Here is a 24,408-nt window from a genome sequence, read left to right on the forward strand (position 1 = left end):
CAAATCTAAATGATCGTATACAAAAAAATTTGAAAAACCGTTTAGATTTACCTACCCAAATTTAAAGTGTCAAATCTAAATGATTGTGTACCAAATCTAAATGATTCAAATTTAAACGATTAAATATAAATGATCATTTACCAAGAATAGCCAAATTTAAACGATAGAGTACCAAAAACTCTTGAAAAAAATCGTTTATTTGGGTAGCAAATCTAAACGATCATGTAGGAAAGAATAGTCAAATCTAAACGATCGTTGATCAAATATATTATGCATACTGGGTACCAATTAATCACGGGATATTTTTTAGTATTTCTATTACGGACTTGTGGGCTTTCTTCGTTTTTAAAGTGAATATTTTTCGTTCTATACATTGTAAATATTTTACCACTTTGTTATATTTTTTAAAAGAGCGCTAATTAAATTATATTTAATTAATATTTCATTTCAATCATATTTAAATGAATATCTCTCACATAACCTATAGTTTTAATTTAATTAAACCAAATTAAACTAAACTATTAATTAATTAATTGCTAAATTAAACATCTTATATTTAATTTAATCCAAATTTTAATCATATTCAAATATAAATTTCTCTCATAATCTATAGTTTTAATGTGTATATATACATATTAAATTTTAACCAATACTTTCAATATGAATCTAATTCACATTAAATTAATATTTGAACTCATTCAAATATTAATTCTCTCATAAATTAATTTGAATCATACCCGAAATTAAATTTATTTAATAAAGTTCAGGGGACTTTTAAAAAATATAATAAAACAGCAAAATATTTACACGATATAGAACAATTTTGAAAACGGAAAAAGCCCACAAGCCCACAATGGTAAATTCCAAAAATGCAGTGGGATTAATTGGCATCCAACATGCGTAATATATTTGAGAAACGATTATTTAGATTTGGCTATTCCTTCTTGCACGGTTGTTTAAATTTGATCGTTTAGATTTTTGTAGCCAAATCTCAAAGATTTTTTTCAAGATTTTTTGGTACACGATCATTTCTATTTGAAAAACGATCGATCATTTATATTTGGAACACAATCATTTAGATTTGATCGTTTAAATCTGGATAGCCAAATCTCAACGATTTTTTCCCAAAGATTTTTTGGTACACGATTGTTTATATTCAAAACATGATTTGATCATTTAAATTTAAGTAGTCAAATCTAACGATTTTTTTAAAGATTTTTTGATACACGATTGTTTATATTTTAAAAACGATCGTTTATATTTGGTACACGGTCCTTTAGATTTGATCATTTAAACTTGACTACCTAAATCTAAACGATTTTTTAAAGATTCTTTGCACACAATCGTTTAGATTTGACTATTTTTTGTATTCATTCATTTAGATTTAGCTATCTAATATCCAACATTTTTTTTTTATGATCTTTTATATTTGGAACAACCAAATAACAGTTTGAAATTTTTTTTAAAAAAAATTTGGTATACGATCTTGAACCAAATAACAGTTTGAAAAAATAAAAGAAGAGCTGCAGAAGAAAAAGAGAAAAAGATGATGAAAAGAAAAAAGTTCACAGAAGAGGAAGAGAAGAAAGACAATGAAAAGGAAGGGAAAACGTGGAATACCTAAAAAAAATTGACAGTTTCATGGGCTTTTTTACTTTGTTACACATGCCATAAATGTTTTGTTGGTTTGTTATATTTATGAAAATTAACCTAAAGTTTAATTAAAATATAAACTTTATATTATAATGTATGATATATTATCTTAATTCTCAAAGTAAATTGAACATTTCAAATTACAACCAATATAAATAGACCTCATTATCCTTTACGAGCTAGGAAGGAGACTTAATGGACATACAAATAAAAGCTACTATGATAATAGATTAATTGGCTAAACTCATTTACCACATTAATTAGTATTCGTTAATTGTTTGTATACTCCACTAAAGACTCATAGTTAAACTCTTATTACTGTAGATATATTTTTTGTGTTTGCGATTATAGACCAATAGTAGTAAGTTAGTCTTTCACAAATGTTTGTACCACTAGTTAGATCAAATTATTGTTTTACCCTTGAGTTACTTCTAGTTCTTAAATAACAGTGCTCCTATAATGAACAACCTATTTATGGTCCAACCAGTAAATATAAATCATTCTCGTGCCTTGATAGGGTCCTTTGTTCAAGTCTCGGATGCACTATTTAAGAGAACACTCATCTACTTACCCTAAAGTCATAAATGAGTGAATTTCATCTTGTGTGATTATGTTCCCAGCTCCCCACTCAGTCTTATCCCTAGAATGTTAAGCATATTGAGTCGACAATCTAGCTAAGAACTTGTATAAATCAAAGGACAATTTCTTGTGAGCAGAAGTTTATAATACACTCAGAATTAAGACTAAGTTACCTAGGTCATCCTAATGAAATAGAAACCTAACTAGTTAACGAAGTTACATCTAGTACACTATTTCATGTCACCTACATGAACGTGGTTACTATTTCGTAGTTCAGTCTTATGCAAACTCATTGCATAGGATAGCCTCACTCGCATGTCACCTACACGAACGCGTTGGATTATTGTGTTTGCATTAAATACATAGTGAGTCGTATTGCTTGTTCGTGTGAATGCAATGTTTGTTTGTGGATATGCCATGTTAAGCTCTAATTAAGCAATGTAGTAGGTGGCTAGAATAGGATGATGCGACAAAATATGCAATTCCTATCTATGCATTGCTACTTTCTCATGGTATGCATGTAATACAAGTTTTCCTCTCTATCATCCAAGTGCAAGCATAGAGAGATTTATTGGTAAGTCCATGGTCGAACTCAGGGAATTAATGTTCCAATTGAATCTATTGCACATCTAAATCCATGTGGTATAATCTATATAGTATGAATCTATCGCACATCTAAATCCATGTGGTATAATCTATATAGTATGGATATGAATGTTATATTTTATCCTAATTATATACACTAAGGTGAAATTTGTGGTGCAAGGTCATGGCAATTTAGTGTGATGAAAAATGAACTCATATTGCAGGCATGACATGAAGGAATGTTTATTTAACTAACCACAATATATTGTGCATTAATATTTTGATGTGTACAAAGCATCTATTAACTTCAGAATTAAGGTGAGCATCCTTTCGATGCCTTCACTATACTTACTCGCCTTTCGGTATCCAAACACTTAAACTTAAGCTATGATTTATATCTAATTAGTTTGTATGCAACACAAGTAATTTATCCTAATTTAAGGTGAGCAACCTTTCGATACTTTTGTCGCATAGATTAACATTTCTGTAACTTATGTGAAGGATGAACTCGATGATGAGAGTGTATTGCTACAATCTCTTCGCCGCTTGCTTAGTCAAATATGAGCTCTTATTTGTCAGGTGATTGTTGTTAATGAAATTTTTTCTCTCAAATAAAAAATGCTTGATGTCCACATTTAATTAAACAATACTTATTCAGATTTTCTAATATCAATAAGACATTGCATTGTTAATAAACTAATTAAATGGATTGAAAGTGGATAGCAAAAGAGAGATGGAAAAGTGGTAGAAGAAATGCATTAATATTACAAACATAACTTTATGCATTTTGACCATGGAGTACATTTTACAACTTAATACAAAAAAACTATAAAATGGTATATAAAGAAATTATTCAAGCTTCAGAGTATGATTTCTCATACTTCTTGGCTCTGATTTTTGCTTGTTTGTTGAGGGAAAAATGGTGAAAAATGGTAAGGGAAGAACTCTCTCTTTTTATTCTAAGCTCTCACCTAAAACTCAAGACATAAAAAATAAAAGATAGAATGAGCTTGCTCTCCAGTCAAATTTCACACACGTTGTTTTGAAGTAGATGCTTCTATTTATAGGCAGGAAGCAGTGAGGTTGACAGAACATTCTAGGCCTCATTAATGATTATGATTAAAGTTGCATGAGCGCCACACAGACGTCCTTTTATTCTTTTTATGACATTCGCGCGCGAAGCAAATTTATTTGCTAGTGCATCTGATCACCTACCTTGTTCACCTACCTTGTTTAATCATGGCCTTGTTGGTTGAAGTTGTCTCCCCACCTGACGTTCTAGCATTAAACTCTACTTTTTTTTTTTGCCTAATATCTTGCGATAAGACATATAAAACGTGATAAAACAAGGATAAAGTTATTTTGTAATATGCAATACACAAGTTAACCAAATTCTCTACTTTTTCCTATGTTTTCTTCCATTCCAATGGAATAAAGCTTCATTTTTTTACATAAAAGGTCATAGTAATTTTTATTTCTACAATGTTATCACGTATCTGTAGTGTTACTAGAATAAGATACTTAGCCTTATCCCTATACTGTAGACCCTTTAAGCTGATCTCGAACATTGATCCATGTATGTCTCTACATACTATTGAAGACTCGTTAAATTAAACAACTTAAGATGATATTTGATTGGATTTAGGTTATTAAGACAAAACTAATAATATAATCAATAACGCTTGTTAAAATTATAATAATAACACTTTATTAATAATGGTCAACAAGTTACATTTACTATCTACGAGTTTTAGGACATAAAACCTAACAAGATGGGCATCCCCAATCCCTATTCCTGAGAGGTAGGCATCCTAACTCTGTTTCTGGAGATAAGTATCATTACCTCAAATTCCTTAGAGTCCCATAGCCTACCTCGTAGGGCTATTTGAGATAACTTGGATTAGATAAAACATATATAAGATCATAAAACTTGTAAACAATGTTTCAAATATATAAAGAATCATGTTACATAAAGTAAACCATAAACCATAACCATGTCCTGTCAAACTCATTTTTTCGTTCTCAGCCATAAATATTTCTCAACAATCATGCTTGATTTAAAATTTTAAGGAAATGACATGCTTAAGAAATCATTCACAAATCAAATAACTCAAACATTTAGCTCAAAACTTTCTTTTATAAATAACTTGTAAAACATGGTGAGAAACCCCTTATAACTTGTAAAACATGGTGAGAAACCCCTTAAGAAATTTATTTTGTCACTCACAGACACAAGTTTAGATCATTGGCCTATGGATTTGCCCAAATTTTTCCCAACCTGAAATAATAATATTTAGGTGCAAATTAATCTACATGAACAAGAAAATATCAAAACCTCACATAGAAATGGAAAAAATATTTTTTAAAATGGCCTAAAAATGCCTTTTGGCATATACTGGCGCGCAGGCATGGGTGATAGGGAGGTTAACGCGTGCCCAGGACTCTGGGCCATCGACTAACCTTGCACGTGCATGCATATGGCCATGCACTAGGTGTCACGTGCCTAGTGTCACACACTATGATGCTGTGTGTCTGGTGCTGCATGCATGGCATGTTTCTCGACACCATCACGCCCTTTGTTCACAGCCCTACCATGATGCTCAACCACTTGATGTAATGGCCAGAAACTAGGTTCTCAGCCAGAATCTTTCTTTCAACTTTGGAGGTTAATAACTCAAAATCCAAAACTTAAATGACAAGTGATGTGTTTAGTAGCCTCCAAAAACTTAGCACTACTCAAGGTTACCCGAGAATCGACCTTTTATGCTTCAGTTTCGATTTTTTCCATCTTCCTCATCTCCTTTTGATCTGGCAGCCTTACCCTTAATATTATATACACTTTAGGATATTTTTCAAGTGTAATGAAGCAAATGACACGAATAGTTTGGTAGCATTCATTCTCCAAAGTTTCCTTGTTTATAGAGGTCCTTGCATTATTGGTGATGACACCTCCTACTCACATTTTCCACCTCATGCTTGCATGACTTAGTCTTGACACCATCAACTTGGTCACTTTACACCTCTTTCTAACCTTTTAACTCCACCTCCTTGCATGAATCGAAGGCCTTGCATGTCACACACCTCTTTCTTAATACCAACAAAAAGGTTTTGTCTTCACATGCCTATTCCTTGTTAACAACCCTTTTCTTTGTCAAACTTCATTCTTTTCTTAGTTCAATGTACTACAATACTCCTATAATGACGCACTTTTTATTTCACTTGAATCATAATTCCTAAGGTCCTTTATAACTAATTCTTGAAATAGAATTCCTTCCTAACCAAGGCTATTATACTTATTTTAAAAGGTTTCAAGGGTTTTATGAACCGGGTTTAATAACCATTAACCAATTTGAAATTTCTTTTCAAATTTCCTTTTATTATAAATCTTAACTACTAACTTTGTCACACCCCCTTCCGGATCACCTATTCAAGATATGAAAGGTGGCATGATGTCAACTAAAATTATTCACCTTTGAAACAAATCAATTGACCTTTATTTTCTAGCGAAAGTGTTTAAACTTAGAAATAACTTTAAAATCATAGTGGAACCCATGTGGAAATGACTTTTTATAAATACTAGGTAAAATGTATAAGACATGTAAATAACAATTTTTTTCAAAACAAAACAAATAATTTCCTTTCATGACTGAAAACTAAATTGGCTTGGCAACAATAAGTTCAACATACAGAGATTCCCAATTTGTTCCAATTTGTACCTGGAAAGAGGAAAAACATTTTGTAAGAGTAAGTCAAAAGACTTAGTGAGCAACAATTTTATAAAACAAGTTTTCATAAATAGTTTAACATAAAACTAAAGCTTAAATAAGATTTATCAATAACAGTCATTTAGTAACATGATACTTGAAGCATTGAACTTTTTCATAACTTTTGGAAGGCATGATCCATATCCACATGCAGTATTAAACCTCTTCGTCCTAAGATGGAACAGTTGATAGGAAACAACATTCATTGTAACCCTCCTCCTTTAAGGCATAAAATATTCCCTTCCCGATTTTCCATAAACTATAAGCTCGTCAACCCTACCATCAGGATCGAGTTAAACACATGTATACAATGGGTCTCATGGAATATTCAGGCTAGGATAAAACATAGTGAAAATTTTGAAACATTTTCTTTGCTTTCATATAATTCATCAATAAATCATTCAAACATAGCATAACTTTGAGAAATTAGTTCAATAAACATTTATCATAAATCATATCTTTGAACAATAACTTGGAAATCATGCTTTATAAATCAATGTGTCACTCATGGTACTTGAGTTCGATCTTAATCAGAAATTTTCTTCAAAATCTTCTTGACCTTAAAATTTAAAAGTCAAAATCCTTCTAACGCGTCTTGTGGATAGCAAATGCCTACCTTGTTCAAATTCTCCTCCAAGATGACCATCTCACACCTTTCCTTTGGTCTAAACGCCAATCTTCTCACCTTTAAATTTCCCAGCAGCCCAGTTCTATGAACTATACACAATTTCTAAACTTTTGAGAGTAAATTGAGGAAAATTGCACGAATGGATTGTGAGAATTTCTTAAGTGAAGTTGCCAATTTATAGTGAAGCCTTGCATGAAAATGGAATGACAACTCCTACTTGCTTAACCCACATTTTCTTAATCCACCTCTTACTTCTAATCCACCTCCACCCTGGCCGAAAAAATGCATGTAGCTTAAGACCCTGGTTAACTTTAAATCGCTTACCATTAGTTTGCCACATAGCTTTCCTAAAACGCCTAGCCTAGTCAAGATGCCAGTTAACCTCTATAGCCTTTCTCGCATAGCCTTGTCCGCCTAACTCATGTTTGCTAACCTCATAGTGCCTTCTCACCTCGCACATGACAACCATGCTAACCTCTATAACTACAATAATTCTCGCATAACCTTCACCCCCCAACATATGCTTGCTAAGCACATAAGTTTAGTCTCTCTCACCTAGCCATCACACTTATGCCAATGCTAACTTCTAAATCATTCATCTCGCCTAACAAGTACAAGGTTTTCAAGCCACTTAAAACGCCTAGAGTTTCCTTAGAGGTTATTTTCATAGTTTTGATCGCCTAGAACATATCCTAATTGCCTAGCTTGGAGGTTTTCAACCCTCATTTTACCGCCAAATGAATGTCATTTAGAGGTTATTTATGCTCACTTTGGATGCCCACCGAACCTCTAAACGCCTAGTTTCTTCTTCCTTTGAACGCTTAGCCAATCCCAATGGTCTTAGAAAATTTAGAGTTTCACAAACCTTAACTCGTATTCATCTCTTAAGTTCCCTAAAATGCTTAGAAAATCCTTGGGGATCCAAGGCTTACAAGACATGTGCAAGTAAAACGTCGAATCTCAACATTCCCAAGCTAAACTTGACGAAACATCTATACAACAGCAAGGAAGATTGGATGCCATGGAACGTAAACCTGTATCTCTTGGGCACAACAAGCTCAATTATCTTTGGCAATCTCAACTCTCACTTCATTGGTCATCTCACAGTCAAAATTGATGTCACAGATGTCCACGCAACATGATTGATAGTTTCGAACAATGATGGAGTATACCCACGCAATCTTTGTCCAACATGTGTCAGCCTCGATCATCCTGCTTGACCTAGAAGCACAACTCTCACCATTTCAACGAGCAAACCTTGGGATCCTGAACCCTGCCAAGACAATTAAATTTGAGGGTGCTTCTGACTTTTGTAATTTTCTTTTATTTTGCCTTTTGTAATTTTGCTCTTTTGTAATTCTATACTTGTAATTAGTCATTTATTTATCTAAGTACAAATTTTCTTAATGAGTTCTTTTAATTCATGCTTTTTGCTTCTCGCAAGGATAACTTCTATGATATTAACTATCTTTGAACATATTTTGGTTGATGAAACTTACTTTGAACATATTTCTAGGATCCTTTAGGCGAGTAAGCTTTACCTCAAACCTCTTTTGTAAAAATTTTCTAAGTTCATCCTATCATTCACTTTTTAGCAATGACCTAGTTGCGTTAAAAATTTAAGGGTGTGCGAGGTCCGAGCTAAAGCATTTGAAAAATCAAAAGAACCTTTCTAGGCGTTTTAACAAAGTTCAGACCATTAAAAAAAACTAAATTATTCTTTCATTCAAATTCAAATTAAAATAACAACTCCAATGTTGTCATCTCTTAATAAAAAATAAGGAGTAAAGCTTCAAAAACTTTGAGTAAGTAAATAAGCGGTGATAAGAGCTATAGTTGAGGAGAGGAACAGATTCATAAAATACCAATGATTTTCCGCACAACGCCAAACGTAAATAAATAATAAAATGTTATCGCTAAAAGGAACCAAGAAATTTTGGAACAAACTACATAAAAATTGAAAATAAATTTTTTTGGAAATGAACAAGGATGTTTTGAGACTTACGCTTGCCACATTTAGAAACTAGAAATATTTTCATAAGTAAGAAGTATGCGAGAAAAGTACAAGGCGTTTGGAATGTGAAGTGAATTAGAACTTCATTATGAGAGGTTTAGCAAGCATGCAAAAGGTAGGCATTTTTAGGACTATGGAGTAATGCTTAAGGACAAGCACTATTCTTAATTTAGGGGTGTGATAACTTGAAATGCAAGTTATAGTAGCCTTTTAGATAGAATAATGAAGTCTTAACGCATGAAATAGGAAGAAAACGGGTAACAAAATGATAAAATGACTAGGTTATGCGTCATAGATTATAAAAGAGTTGTATGCCTGTTAATCGCATTTTTCTTGTGCCTATGCAGGTTTTTAGGTGAAAAAAGAAAAGTAGTCAAGTCACGAAACGTCAGGCGAGGAGACAACACAATCGACAAGGCGACTAGAAGAATGAAGCTATGCGTTCTGAAGCACTAGCAGACAAAAATGGCTGTCGCAAATGTCAAAAAAGGACAAAAAGAACGTTTATGACACAAAGCAACTTTATTAGAGAATTAATGAAGCCCAGACAATGTTACGTTGTATCACATCTCGCTTATAAATAGAGATTGCCTCTTCAAGAAGAGAAGAGAGTGCCAAATTTCACTCGAGAGAAAGCTTCTTCATCTTACATTACCTTCCTTTGTTTTAAGTGAGAGCTTAGAATAGAGAGAGATCCCCTTACCCCTTCCCCTTATTGTAAAAGGAAAAAATCAGAGCCAAAGAGTATGATAAATCACTTCGCGGCTCACCACATTCCCTTGTATTCCCATATGCAATTTCTTTGTATGTGTTTGTAATGAAAACTTCATGGTCGAAAGGCCTAAAGATGTAGTTATAAATGCAATGCACTTCTACTTTCATTCTCCCATTTTCTTATCTCTCCACTACAATTAAGTTTAACTAATTATGAGTAAATAAGTAAGACATAGTTAAAGTTAGAGAATTTGGATGTGTGTTGTTTGTCTTGTTTAGTTAAATGCGACCATTAACGCCTTGTCTTATTCAAGAGAAAAGACAAAGTGTTAATTGTTGTTACTTGTGCTTGATAACTCGGATTTAGGTAAACATGTGGCGAAAGAATTGTAGCAATGCAATCTTGTCGTCGAACTTATCCTTAGCATACATATAAAAATGTGAGTGTGTGCGTCGAAGGTATCAAGAGGTTACTCGCTTTAATATAGGATGACTTACTTATAATTCATTCAGAAAGATTAGATACAAATCGTCTCTTAACTTTAAGTATTTTGATCCTGAAAGGAAAGCAAGTATGGAGAAGGCACCGACAGTTTGCTCACCTTAATTCTGAAGTTAAAGAATGCTTTATGTCACCTTGACACGTTAATTATCCTTGCTTTACACTTAATTGTTTAAATATTCATGCATTTCATTGTCTAATACGTGAGTTCACATTACATTTTAGTTCATCACCATCTCTATCTTGCTACTCCCTCGTACTTAGTGTAAATACATAGAATAGAAATATATTGTTCATATCTATATACTGTATAGATACCACATAAGTTTAGAATGCATGATTAATTCATTAGGATCACCAATTCCCTTTGTTCGACCCTAGCTTACCCAAGAATCCTCTTTTTTCGCTTATACTTGGGCAAGAGAGAGAAAACCTTATACTAAAACATTGAATTAATGAAGTTAGCAATACGTAGGTAGTATATCCATTTTATCGCAAAACCCTAGCCTCGTCACCAACTCTAGTCACATAATTAGAGACTAACATGTCATATTCACAAAATGATTCTTTAATTAAATTACATTGCAAGCACTTGCTTCTGTGCATGTGTGGCGTGCCTATGATAGTGTCATGACATGTGTAGTGGTGTTGGATCAAAAGTGGTTTTTTTGGAGTTTTTGAGAATTTTAGTTGATTTCTTGATATTTTAGGTATGAGGAAGTTGATATCGAATATTAATTCCTTTGTTTTAGACCAAGAAGATGAAGGAGAAAATTCTAAGCTATGGAGTTGAGCTACTAGTTTGTGAGACAAAATGATTTTTAATGTTTATTTATAAACATGAGTTTAAAGCTAAATGTTTCTAAGCGTGATTGAAAATTCTAAATGATATTTCTTTACTGATTTAGTAAATAATTTGCAAAGCATGATTTATAATAAACTATTTCCAAACATGTCTTATGATTATGAGATCTGAAAGAGATTTAAAGCAAGCATGTGTTTGAAGCTAAGATTTCAAATATGTTTTCATGAATCTATGCACATATGTTTTATGTTACTCTTTACAACCAGTTTATGTGCACATAGTGATTTTCCGTTACTCATGTAAAGGCTAATGAGCCTATGTTTCTTGTACATCAATGAAGATGCAATTCATTGTACCTATGTGGAGAAGGTTACACTTAGAATTATGCCTATGTTGAGAGAAGTACGTCATTGACGATGAGGTGTACCAACACCCATGTTTCATTTTATGAACCGGTTATTGATTAATGATCATGTAAAGTTTATGCTATGTATTTCAAATGTTTGTAAGTTCAAGTTACATGATTATGAAATATGATTTAACTGTTGGAATATTTCTAAAAGCCAAAGATTTGCATAACTATTTTGAAAAACATGTTTAATCAAACCATCACTCACCAAGTCTTTTAACTTACTCTTGCAAATCTTTTCTCACTTTCTAAGTAGTGATCATTGTGTTGAGCCTACCTTACAACTACTATTCTTTATTTGTGAGCTGCGATTATTTTATCTTTATAGTTAGCGCGTTTACGTCTTAGCTTGAGTTACAAGTTGTAGGCCTAGTTAGTCAGTTGTTATTAAGTCTATGTTTTCGCTGAGTTTCTATCAAATGTTGCGGCTAGTAGTCCGAGTTGTTAGCAAAACATTTAGCTTGCATTGTTTCTTTTAAGCATGCATTAATAGAGTTGTGACTGTTGGTTGAGCCAAGTTAGGTTGGTTGTGAAGTATTGTCAAGTTATGGCAATGCTTGTCAACCCTTGCACCCTCTTTTGAGATCAAGTTAGGAATTAGAGGAGGATTTGACACAAGCTCTCCTCCATTGGTGCTCCTCTTGAGCTTTGCCTACCTCATGGGTCCCATAGAGCTTTGCCTATCTACCTCTCCCTCATGAGTGCTCCTATTAAGCTCTCTCTAGGTTCTCTTGAACTCATCTTTATGGGTCCATCAAGCTATTCCCTAGGTTCCTTTAAGCTCACCTCATAGGTCCATCAAGTTACTGCTAAGCTTGCTTGGACACTCTCATTGGTTCTTTTGCGTAGGCTAAAATTCATGCTAAGCTTGCTTGGACACTCTCATTGGTTCTTTTGCGTAGGCTAAAATTCATCCATCAACCTATTTGTAAGGAAGACCCTTACACTTCATTTTCTTGTATTTGAATTTAATTTACAATTACATATAAATATAGATGTTTATAAAGGATATTAGAATTCGCTCTTTACGTTGCATTGGTTGCATTGGTTGCATTGATTACATCGACAACAGCAAAAAAACTCAACATGCCGTTTGCACAACTTGAGAGAACAATTTTACATATAATCTAGGTTAGTTCATTTCTTACCACAGCTCCCACGAGAAATTTCAGAGGATTGAACATTTCAAAGTGGAGAGCTCGTCAAAGCATTAAATCTTACCATATACAAAGTGTGGAGTGCAACAAAAATCATTATAGATTTAACAGATTAGAGATTAGATTCCACCCCATCCAAGTTTTCCTATCAGAAGGACAAACAAAGTTAAGCTCAAACATCTCCTTGCTCACATGTTCCCCTGATTCACAGAAGCCGACCAGCTTTGCAACAATTTCTGCACTTTCCTGTATATGTTTCATGTTAAGAGGATCTGTCCATAGCTTGTTCACTAGTTGTAGCCTTCTCTGTTTTCCTACTTGTGGAACTTCCCATTTCACATACAACATTTCTCTTTCCTCTACTGTTAGCTTAGAGCTCACCCTCTTTGCAAGATACTCCCTTTCTTGCTTCAGAGCCTTGACACTGCGCAGCATCAGAAAGCCAGTATTATTGTCTAAAATGAAAAACAGATAGCTTGGGGCTTGTTTGGTAACCCATTTGTTTTCTCTTTTTTGTTTTTCTAAAAATAAGTGTTTGGCAACAAATTCACCTTTTTGTTTTTCTAACAAGAAACTTGTTTTTTAAATTATGAAGGAAAACTGAAAATGAAAGAAAGGAAGAAGCTTTCACAAAAATACATTTTGTTTTTAAAAAACAGAAAACAAAGTCAGTTACCAAATAGATATGGTTTTTGTTTGTAATATACACAAATTTGAAAACAAAACTTCCAAAAAAAAAAAACAAAAAAATGAAACAGTTCAAAGGGTGGAGTAATAATTGAATTTTGGCCTACTTGCAAAATAAAAAAGTTCTAAGGGTGGAGTGTTTATAAGCTTAATTTTCAAAAATTAAAAACAAAAAAACCGGTTACCAAATGAGCCTTAGACATATCTCATTCTCAAGTGACAGATGGTTGGCAGTTTATATACCTTGCATAAACAGAGCTTGCAGGATCATCGCCTAAAAGTGCTGGACTGGCATTTCCAAGCTCCGCCAAGTGTTGCTCCAACCATGTCAATCTTCTCCATTCAACGTCCATATAAATTTGATCAGATGGATCCCCTTTAAATAGCAAGTAAAACTGTGTCCGATGTATAAGGGAAACATGGCACAGATGCCACAGCACGATGATTTGCTTTCTCTGATCCTCGAAGATAGTATGCCAAGAAGCTGGGGTATGCTCAATTGTATCCATTAGCGCACCACTTTCATTCCCATTTTTCTCCAGATCTAATACCTAAACACGCATTCAATAAAATATAAATACATATAAGATGAAAAAATAAAAGTCTCGTTTCTGGTTTCAAAATATAATAATGAAACATATAAACACACTCACATATAAGTAAGGATAAACGACATCTGGTAGGTAAGGATAAACCTCAAAATTAGTTTTAGTACATTTTGACTAATAAAAGAATATAAGACGACTGAGTTGTTGTGGCATACTTCCAAACAGACTCAACGCTCAAGGTTATTTTTTATGATGATAGGACACTTCTACTTATGTTGTCAAGAGCCAATTGCATAGGGAAACATCACACGAACGAAATGAGATTCTAAATTGTCAATGCCAATCTGTAGATATCTTATAAACTACTGCCTAACTTATTTTTGGCTTAGTCAAAATCCTACATCAAAATTGTGTTAGAAAGAATGTAGGTTATATATATTCCTTTTATCAATTATTATCTTCCTCATACGTGAACTATCCTGCTATAATTTATCTTAGCAGTAGCATAGGCATATGCTTATCTCCTTGATTAATGACTGCTTATGTTTTTCCTATCTTATCACTGTAAAGGAGTGTGAAACCTTGCAGCCTAACTGACAGATTTTTTTCCACGCTCAACTGATACTGCATTCTCATGGTATGGCAATGTACATGATTTATTAATGAGAAAAAATGTTTGAGAAATTTATACACCTGGCAAACCAGCAGTTGTTTCTGATATTGTAGCTTTGCCACCCGCTCTTTTAACTCTATAACATAAGCTCGTATACTCCGTATATTCTCCTCAGCAGCAGTCTTGAACATTCTTTGCATTTTTTTCACATTAACTGAGTTGGATTGCTTTGACAGAGGAGTACTGTCCCTTGATACATTTCTGCAGTTTACATCACATTTTGGTGTAACTTTACCTATCCCTGAATACTCGTCAATAGCCATCATCACTTTATCAGGAACCCTGTTCTCTGTTTCATGCTTCATCACGCTATGAGAAGAGGACATAGGGGAACATGGGGATCGAATAATTTGATGCATGTTTGTAGCATTACTCAATGTGAAAGGGAGTACTTTCTTCCTTTTGTACTGGTTTTTCAACACTGGTGTATCCTCATCGTCTGGACTTGGATAGGAAGAGACCAACTTGTCAATAGATTTCTGAACATTCTCAAGTTTCTTTTCAAGAGATTCAATTACAGTTCCTTCAGATTTAAAACGAATTATCTCTTCCATTAGGTTTGTCTTATCTCCAGCAGTGGTTTCTTGAGGAATGGAACTTAAAACATGCATATCCTTGATTTCAGATAGCATCTTCGCTATGGTTTCTGAAGCTTCTTGACTCCCAAGTTTATGGGCAGCAACCTCTCTATGCAACACTTCCAGGGCACGATTTGCTTCCTCACCAAGTTGCCTCTGACTATGCTCTAGCTTTCGGATTTCATGCACAATAATGGATGGATCTATTGACGTAGCTGATCGCCTCACAGCTCCTTGCTGTCCTCCTACTACGCTTCTTAGCTTGGATTGTGGAAGAATCGTAGTGGGAGTTCGATCACTGTCTCCTTGAAAAGATAGACACCTGACTACATGAGACGGCCCACATTCATCCATACCCTGAAAAAAAAATTATAACAATCAATAATAAAAGTGACTGTTATAAACCTCCCATTCAGTGACTTTGGCACTGGACGTTCCAAAAATGGGGTACTATCGGGTCGGGTGAATTCAATAATAGAGGCCTGTTGGCATTCTAGCCTTCCTTCTCCTTTCAGGGCCTACCCGAAAGAGAATCCAGTGTTTCTTGGTCGTGAATATCTGAATAGGACGAACCGCCCCGTGGTTTGCTTCGGAACAAAACAATTAGAATTAGGCCCGTTGAACTGGAAATTATCGAAGTACCTTCATTTCCTTGTATATCTTTTTTTCTTGCTGAAGTTGACACCTTAGCTCCTTTATTTCTCTCTCCATCTACAAAAAAGATTCTCTTATTATGGTAGTTGTTATAAAGATGTAAGAAGGAAACCAGGTATTTCAACCCAACGAAAAGAACAGATAAGTTTAGGGCTATTTTATTACAATGGAAACCTGAAAACTGGGCTCACTTGGAAAGACAAAAAATTCAATCCTATCATAGTTCGGTGGCTGTATAATTTTATAGCAACCAGGCACAATGACAGTCTGACAGGAAACGGGCATTGGATACACATGGAAACTAAAAAATTTAATAAGCTTCAAGTGAAGATTATCCAATGTGATACCTGCTGAATCTTTTGATCCTTTTCCAGTAGTAAAGATTGTAAACACGAAGAGGACACCTCTGGACTTTTGAGCTCAGCTTCAAGTCTGGCGACTTCACTTTGCAATTGTTTCAATAACCTGTTGTCTGAAACAACCTAGAAAAGAAGAAGGTTGAAACATGTAGTAAATCGACCATGCCAAATTCATCTCTAAGATCTTTATTACATGAATGTGTTAGGATACTACCTAACAAGAACAAGATCTGAATTTATTATAATGTAACTATAAGTTAAGAAAATACAGGATAAAACCAAGTATAAGGCACTTGGAACCTCCCTCTTGAGTACTCTCACCCAAGACCTAGATCACTCCACTAATCCCCCCCTCTCACTTACCCTCCCTCTATTTATAACAAGATGTAACCACACTTATACAATAACTACTAGTGGTCCTTAGACAATAACTACTAGTAACCACCTTAGACAATAACTACTAGTAACTTCCTATCTTATCCAATTACCCTTATACCTCTCAACTAACGTCATACTAAATATCTAGTACCTAACAAAATGCCTTCTACAACCTAGCCACTCCACTTCCAATTTCTAATTAAAATACATTGTTCTTCTATACAAAGAAACCAAAGATCTAGTATAAAAGAGATAAAGTAGCTTCCTTAGAAACAAGGATATGCAAAGGGAAAATTTTCAAACAAAGAAAAAGGATATGCAAGGGGAACATAGTTTTTATTTTATATAAAGATAGGTTGAATTAGACAATTTCATCTTTAATAGTGTTTGGGCCTCTAAGGCTTCTAGAGATCTTTTAGTTCTGCACACCCAAAGTTTCAATCTTCAACACTTACACTTCCAAATATGGTTGAATTATCTCTTCATCAATTTGATAGGAACCGGGTAGAACTCTCTCATTCAATTCATGCAAATTCTCTTGGGCAAGTACACACTCTTCTTCCCACTCTCGAGAGAAGAAACCAACACTGACATGAAAAACAAGACACCCTACCTTCAATCTCTCACTACACACATTCCCTTTCACCTACCTAACTAAGTATTCGCCCCATCCCTCCCCCAATTGTACGTCTCTCTCTTCCTACTAACCGCTGCTTTTCTCTTTATATTCCTACTTCCATATTGAAAGTTAACCAGTGGCCTACCTAATACGGTTATATGTAGTCCAAAGTTTGTGACACTGCTTTCACTCTCTTATTCATCTTTTGGGTGGCCTTCATTGACTGAGAGTTCTCAGTTTGAACCATTTTATTTTTTTCTTCATCTTTTAGGTTGTTTTGATAGAATTGTGGTTTCTTGGTACTCCTGCCTTTAGTTTCCTGGCTTTCTTTATATAATTTTATGGTTGTAATGCTCCTCAACATTTTATTTTTATACTTTCAATAAAAAGTTACTTCTCATTCAAGAAAAAAAATATGACTCTCAACACAGTAACCTGAAAAATTAAAGGTAGCTCTTGATTCCTTCACAAAAACTCAATTGATTACAAGGACATGGGATCTTATATGCAAGGGTATTTGTCTTAACTGGAGGCTAAATATTGCAACGAAACTTTTTAAGAAAAACCTCTGAAGTCCCCAAATAAAGTAATAAGAAAAACCAAATATAACTAACTACATTGTTATCAAAAACCACTACAATATCTTACAGTATTTGAAGTACAATTTAATATTTTAACATACCATGTTTACTTGGGCATTATTTGTAACTTCCTTTGCACTAGTTGCGAACGAAAGTGTATTCCTTGTTTGCTCCACATGACTTAAAGCAGGGCTCATGGTACAAATAATTGCTGTTCGAGCATTTCCCCCGAGTGAGGATTGCAATATTCGTGTAAGTTTAGAATCCCTGTATGGTATGTGGCCACCTCTTTTCCCACCACTGCAAGAAAAAAAAAAAAAAAAAAAAGAAAGAAAAGGATTGGACTAGATACTTGCTTCTCCTTATAAATATAAATAAAGAAGAAAAAGATTAATTGGGTAATATTCTAGGTTAATTCCTCTATACCTCCACTTATAATAAACTCCACAAACACGAGTCTTTTCCCTCTTGTATGATTCACATTATCATCCTAACAAAAGATTCACAAGCTTTAACTCTTGAGACTACTTAGGCTATATTGGAATTTTTTTTTTCCTCTGATGCACGATGGAGAAAATTTTAAAGATAGAAATCCAAGAACAAAGTCTCCTACTACTTGTCCACCCTCTCCCGAAGTGAAGACTGAACTATTCGTGCACATTTTTTTAAAGCCCCATACAGTATTGTCACTTTCCCAACCCCCCCCCCCCCCAGAAAAAAAGAAACCATTAGTTCCATTACCTTAATAAAGATGCTTTACAATTTTTTTTTCCTAATACAGTTCCAGCCAGAAGATTTGAAGATAAAAATCTGAAAAAAACTGTTTGATTTCTTATTGGATTTTTCTTCCACCCCCTCCCCCACATAACAGAACACATACGAAAAAAGAAAAGAAAATGAAAGCACCTTGTATTGTATACATCTGAGACAGACGCTATAAATACTAGTTCCAAACATTTTTCTCTTTTTCAAGGAAACAGAGCTTCCCATTGATATTATGAAAAGGTATAAGTTACAAACAACTCCTATTAGGAAAAAATCAGAACAACCCTAAAATTCCAGTACACAAGTTAAACTCTATAGCTAGCTTCAGCAAATAGTGTTCATGTTGGATGTGAATCACGATGGAATAAATTGTCAAAACCTTGCCTTCAGCCTTTGAGCTTATTCAAAAAATGAAATGAAATTACATTATATTGATTTTTTACCTTAGCTTTCTAATGACAGTTGTAAGTGTCAATAAACTACGGTTGATGTGGCTGCCTTCCTTCAATCTTGTACCATCTGCACTAGTTTGAGAAACACGTTCACTTCCAGCAAGGTCCACTAGGTTCTGAAAATCATGGTTCCAACTAACATAAATAGTTCTTTATGTGTTAATAAAGTGTGAAAAATATTGGCCAACATACCAAACTTGCTACGAAAGATTTCACACAGTTTGTAACTTCCCGAAGGCTACTTTCAATGGTCTGAAAAGAGACGAAAAGTAAGTGGGGTTACCAAGAAGACAAGACCATATGAAGCTAAACAAAATATATAAGATAGAGTAGCAATTAGCCAAAGTTAATGGAATGATAGAAAAATGTTCAAAGGAAAACAAAATCCTAGGAGTGAGAAAAACAGAGCAAATAAAATAAAATTACTAATGAGGGAAAGTGAAAGCCTGTCAAATTCTAAAGCAAGTGCACCCGGAGAAAATGATTGGACAACTTATAAACAAGCCTATTGCTAAGCTTTGAAGATGGCTAAAACAAAACCTGCCGTCCACAATCTCAACTGATTTCTTTCAAACAAAATTTCTGAAAATTATGAACTTCAGAGCATGATAGATTGGCACGAGAAGACAATACCAGCCTGACTAGCAACTTTTATAGGAAGCTGTTCTTACTTGCACCTTTGGGAAAGACCCACTGGATTTCAAATAACTTGCCTAAAGAAAACCCGCGATTAGCCACATATGGACATGAAAATAATACATAGGCAATCTGGACATTAATCAACCCCAAGAGAATTGAAATACTGAAGGGTAGAAAACAGTTTTGAAGAACTTCAGCAGTGTTTATAATATGACAGGCATGGGAGGGAATCAATCTCACTTATTCTAATCTCAGAGAGAGTTTAAGACTAGAACAAAGAGGCATAAGTGTCGATGCTTATTATACCTCTTTCAATACTCCACCATATCAATAAATGTCTTATATTGAGATGTTGAGCAGGAAGCTTAAAACTCTTTGCAGGTATTAACGCCTCATGAAAAAACCTGATTCCTGAAGTGGTCTAAACCGCAGAGTTTAACAAGGAGAACTGCTGTAGATCAATTAGGATGGAGTTAAACTCAAAAGATGAGCTTGTTTTATTAGCTACGAGGTTGTTTCCCTTCCTTTTGTCATATCTAAGCTTACCCTAAATGTCAAAATCCTAGGACCTTCCTTTTCGGTTGGGTGGGACCAATTACACAGGTGTGAGGTTGTTTCACTACCGTCACATTTTTTGTGGTTTTCTTAGTCTTTTGTACTTCCATTTCTCTAAAAGTTGGTTTTTTATTGTTTTAAAGTAAAAAATAAAAACTGATTAACAGGACCCTATAAAGGAGAAATATGATTACACATTCAACCGGTAGATTACATTATTCTCATCATTAACATATTTTGGAGCTTACCAGCCTAATTATCTGATGTGATCTTGAGCTTTTATCATTAAGTGCAGTTTCTCCAACTTGCCTTTGGGCTGTAGAGACAACGTTGTAAAGGTAAAATTATTAGAAGAATAGCTCACTAAAGATCATAATAAGATGCACTAATTTTTCCCCTCGATTTTCTGCCATTAATCCAGTAAAACTGGTCGCTTTTTCAGGCGTGGGTTTAGGGCTCCCAAAAGAATTCCCAAATTCATGAATTTGCTTTCGAAAGTGATTATAATGAAGACAAGATACAGTATGAAAAAAAAATTATAATAACAATGATGATTACCTTCACATATTCCAATTAGTTGCCTAAGGTGTTCGCTGTCCTTGACAACTTCTTCAACCAGTTTTTCCACAATGGTTCCTTTCTGTATTTAAAAAAAAAAAATGCTCTGCCTACTAAATATGTCTGTGGATAAAGGTCAACATCATCTAACGACATATAAAGAGAACTTGTTACAAATACCTCAGGGTCGTCCAAGAGACGAAGGGATCCAGATTTGCAACTCAAAAGGTCAACAACAGTCTCGTTATATATTTCCAGAGCTGAAAATCTCAGAAGAAAATTTCTCTCTGGCGTCTACAACATAAAATGGTAGAGTTGAATTGAAATATAATTTGATCCAGTGAACGGTATAGGATAAAGAAGAAGAAAGATACAAATAGGTTCAGATAGGTTACATTCTTGATGTGCTCAAAGATGTCATTGACAGCGTACTCAGTAATGCCTCTCATGGTAAATGTTTTACCACTGCTGGTCTGTCCATATGCAAAGATTGTGGCTGCAGGAAAATAAGAATTTAATAACAGTGGGTATAACATCCAGAACAAAATCTTATTCTAAAAATGTTATATATTTTTTAAAGGAGCATCGTTACCGTTCATTCCTGTCAGAGCAGATAAAGCAACATCCTTGGCACCCTCATCATATACCCGCTGAGTAGAGCATGTAGGATAAAAAACTTTATCTGTTTCATGTAAGGAGAAAAATAAAACAATCAAATTTTCTGTGTAAAATATATTACTTAAACCGAAAATAAACTTTCATATCTCATTTGATTTGATCACTTGGAAGGTCAACAAAAAAAATAATAAATAAAGATTACCAAAGCAGTAGGGATTTAGAGGCCTTTCATGATTGGGATTCTTGAAGACAAGGGTATGTTGATCCAAGCAATCCCAAGCAATGAGATCGTACATGGCTTGTTCTTTCCGGTTGAGTGGTCTCATACGCACAGTGACAAGTATGTTCTCCTCACGAGCTCTTGGACACCCTCCTGGAGTGGTTGAAGGGGTCCTCTGAATTTTGGACAACGGCGTTCTGACCATCCTCTTCGCTGCTAGGAAACCCTATGGCTAAGAGAAACAAAACAACAAAAATGGGCAATAAGTAGTGTAGTTCAAATTTTGAATTGGCCCCAAGAACATTCCAGCATATTTAACAATCATTCAGAGTAAACCGCGTTGATTATTAGAAGTAAATCTTGGAAATTCTTGAAGTGTGATCAAAATTGGGGAGGAAAAAACAAGAATAGAGAGAGAGAGAGAGAAGATGAAGTAGGAATAAAGAGAGAGAAAAAAAAAGCATAAGAGAGAGTTAAGGTGATTGTGCATTTTAAGTTGAAGTGAAAAAGAGTTAGAAAGAAGGCTTACAGAAGAGAGAAAGGGAGAAAAGTGATGAAGAAAGCGGAGCGGAAGATGGAGTGAGCAAAGCATGGGAAAGGAAACGAGAGAGAGTTTGTTGAGTGGCCGCTTCGAAATGGATTTTCAAGAACAAATGAAGAGAGAGAGGAAAAGAAAAAAATATGGATATAATCAGTAACGGCTACATTAAATTTTATATGATAATAATATTTCATTTCATGTGATTTTGAAATAGGAAATGTTTCCACTTACTCACGTTCACCCAGGGAGCGGGGACGTTTCATTCACTCTTCACTCCACCACTCTTATTGTTACTTTATTATTATTTTTTATTCTAACTAAATTATAACTTTATTTTCCATTTTGATGTTTTTTTTTAAGGAAAATTGACAAAAACATTTTAAAAAACTCCCAGATATTTTTTATTTTTCTTTTGCATATACCAAATATGACCAATAATTAATGATATCATACAGTTATCAAAAAAACTATCGAAAGATTATTGGTTTTTAAATTTGCTATTTTTGCAATTTATAAAATTTAGTGACATGAGTTCTATTATCATAAATTATTTTGTTATTTTTGCAAAGGTTCATTATTTTAATATATATAAATCTCTAACCTATAATATATATATATATAGTATATATAAAAGTTTGAATGATGAGAATTTTTTTTTTCCATTCTTGACCTTTCTTTAGGAGTAGCTTATGTAATTAAGTAGATGCCAATGTTATCTTTTTCCTCTCTTATTTTAGTTATGTTGTTTGAAGAATAAATGAGATGATTTTATGAATTAATTATTAGGTAAATTGTAACTTATAAATAACTAATCTATATCTACATTATATATAAAAGGATGGAAGTGGAGAAATTTTTTAGTTCCATTTTACCCTTTCATTAGATAACTTTTTAGTTTTGTTTTAGTGGCAATTTTGTCATTCATATAGATTTAATATTTGTATCATTTTCATTATAACTTTTTAATGAGAGTGGAAATGATTTTTTTAACTTTTCATCTTCTTATAACTTTTGTTTAAAAAAAATCAGTTAAATTAATTATGTCATTTAAATTTATCTAAATTCATTTCTATTCTCCTTTCTCCCTTAATTTTTTATCTCTCAACTATTCACATTCCTCATCTCTTTCAACCTTTCAAATTCCACATTTTCAAATCTTGTTATAAATATTTCTTTTTCTTTTTTCATTCATATTCACAAGTCACAACAAAATGTTAAGGATGAAGAAATCAAATCATGTTTTTCTATTTTTTTTTTTTTTGAAGTATGCTTGAACCACCAACGTTGTGGGTGACATGTACATGTGTAAATCATGTAATATTGAGACTCTTTTTTTAATGTAACCATGAGAATCTTGCTCATATTTTTTCTTCATTTAATTCTTTTTAAAAACTATTTTATTAATGAAATGGTTGTGTGACTTATGCTTTGATTTTGTTAAAACAGTGTAAATATAGTTGAAATTTATTAAGTATAAATAAAGGTAATAAAACGTGTAAAACAAGAAATATTAAAGTCTTTTCTTTAATTTTTTACCTATAAAATCATAAAAAAAAATTATAATTTCACATTTATAATTTCGTAATTTCAAAAGAAATATAATTTTTGGTAGATGTTTTAACCTTTCACTATAACTTTTTTTAGTGTTGCTTTAGTGGTAATTTTATCATTCACATAGATTTAATGTTTGTGATCATTTTTATATTCAACAAAATAGAAGTTGCACTTTGTTAACTTTTCATCTCCTTATTTGAAAAAAAAGGTTTTGATCCATAACTGATATTAATTAATGCTCTATGTTATTAGGATCATAATGTAATTTTTCAATCTTCCATAATTGATATTACACAATGATATATGTTAACATTGTTTTTTCAAGATGTTAAGAAATAGAATTTGAATTGTGCAAATAAATCAAATTCAAAGATACATTCAAAAGATGACAACATTTTCTCTTTACGGAATAAATTCATTTTTCACTCATTACGATGTGAATATAAAAAGGATATAAATATGAAAATATTATAATAACGGTTTTAATTTTATAAAGTTAAATTAAAACTGTAATTTTGTTCATGTGTGATTTCCACGTGCATCACACGTGTTGTTTACTAGTAGCTTAAGAAAATTTTAAAAAAAATCCAACTTTTAATAATTCAAAGAAACTTTTCAA

At 33.4% G+C, this 24,408-nt stretch overlaps 1 protein-coding gene across 1 annotated transcript; it reads right to left on the bottom strand.

Moving 5' to 3' along the window:
* Positions 1-12,662: 12,662 nt before the first annotated feature.
* Positions 12,663-22,381, bottom strand: LOC101208154 (kinesin-like protein NACK2). Its single transcript, XM_011657136.2, has 15 exons — positions 22,224-22,381; positions 21,677-21,926; positions 21,449-21,538; positions 21,252-21,352; positions 21,037-21,150; positions 20,857-20,938; positions 20,547-20,614; positions 19,297-19,356; positions 19,096-19,220; positions 17,989-18,187; positions 16,298-16,432; positions 15,939-16,007; positions 14,739-15,653; positions 13,741-14,048; positions 12,663-13,234 (listed from the first exon to the last, which is right to left on the bottom strand). The coding sequence occupies exons 2-15, from the start codon at positions 21,897-21,899 to the stop codon at positions 12,907-12,909; spliced, it is 2,817 nt and encodes a 938-aa protein (XP_011655438.1). The 5' UTR covers positions 21,900-21,926; positions 22,224-22,381; the 3' UTR covers positions 12,663-12,906.
* Between the last annotated feature and the right edge of the window lie 2,027 nt (positions 22,382-24,408).

The sequence above is a fragment of the Cucumis sativus genome, chromosome 5 (assembly GCF_000004075.3).
Source record: "Cucumis sativus cultivar 9930 chromosome 5, Cucumber_9930_V3, whole genome shotgun sequence".
Lineage (NCBI taxonomy): Eukaryota > Viridiplantae > Streptophyta > Magnoliopsida > Cucurbitales > Cucurbitaceae > Cucumis > Cucumis sativus.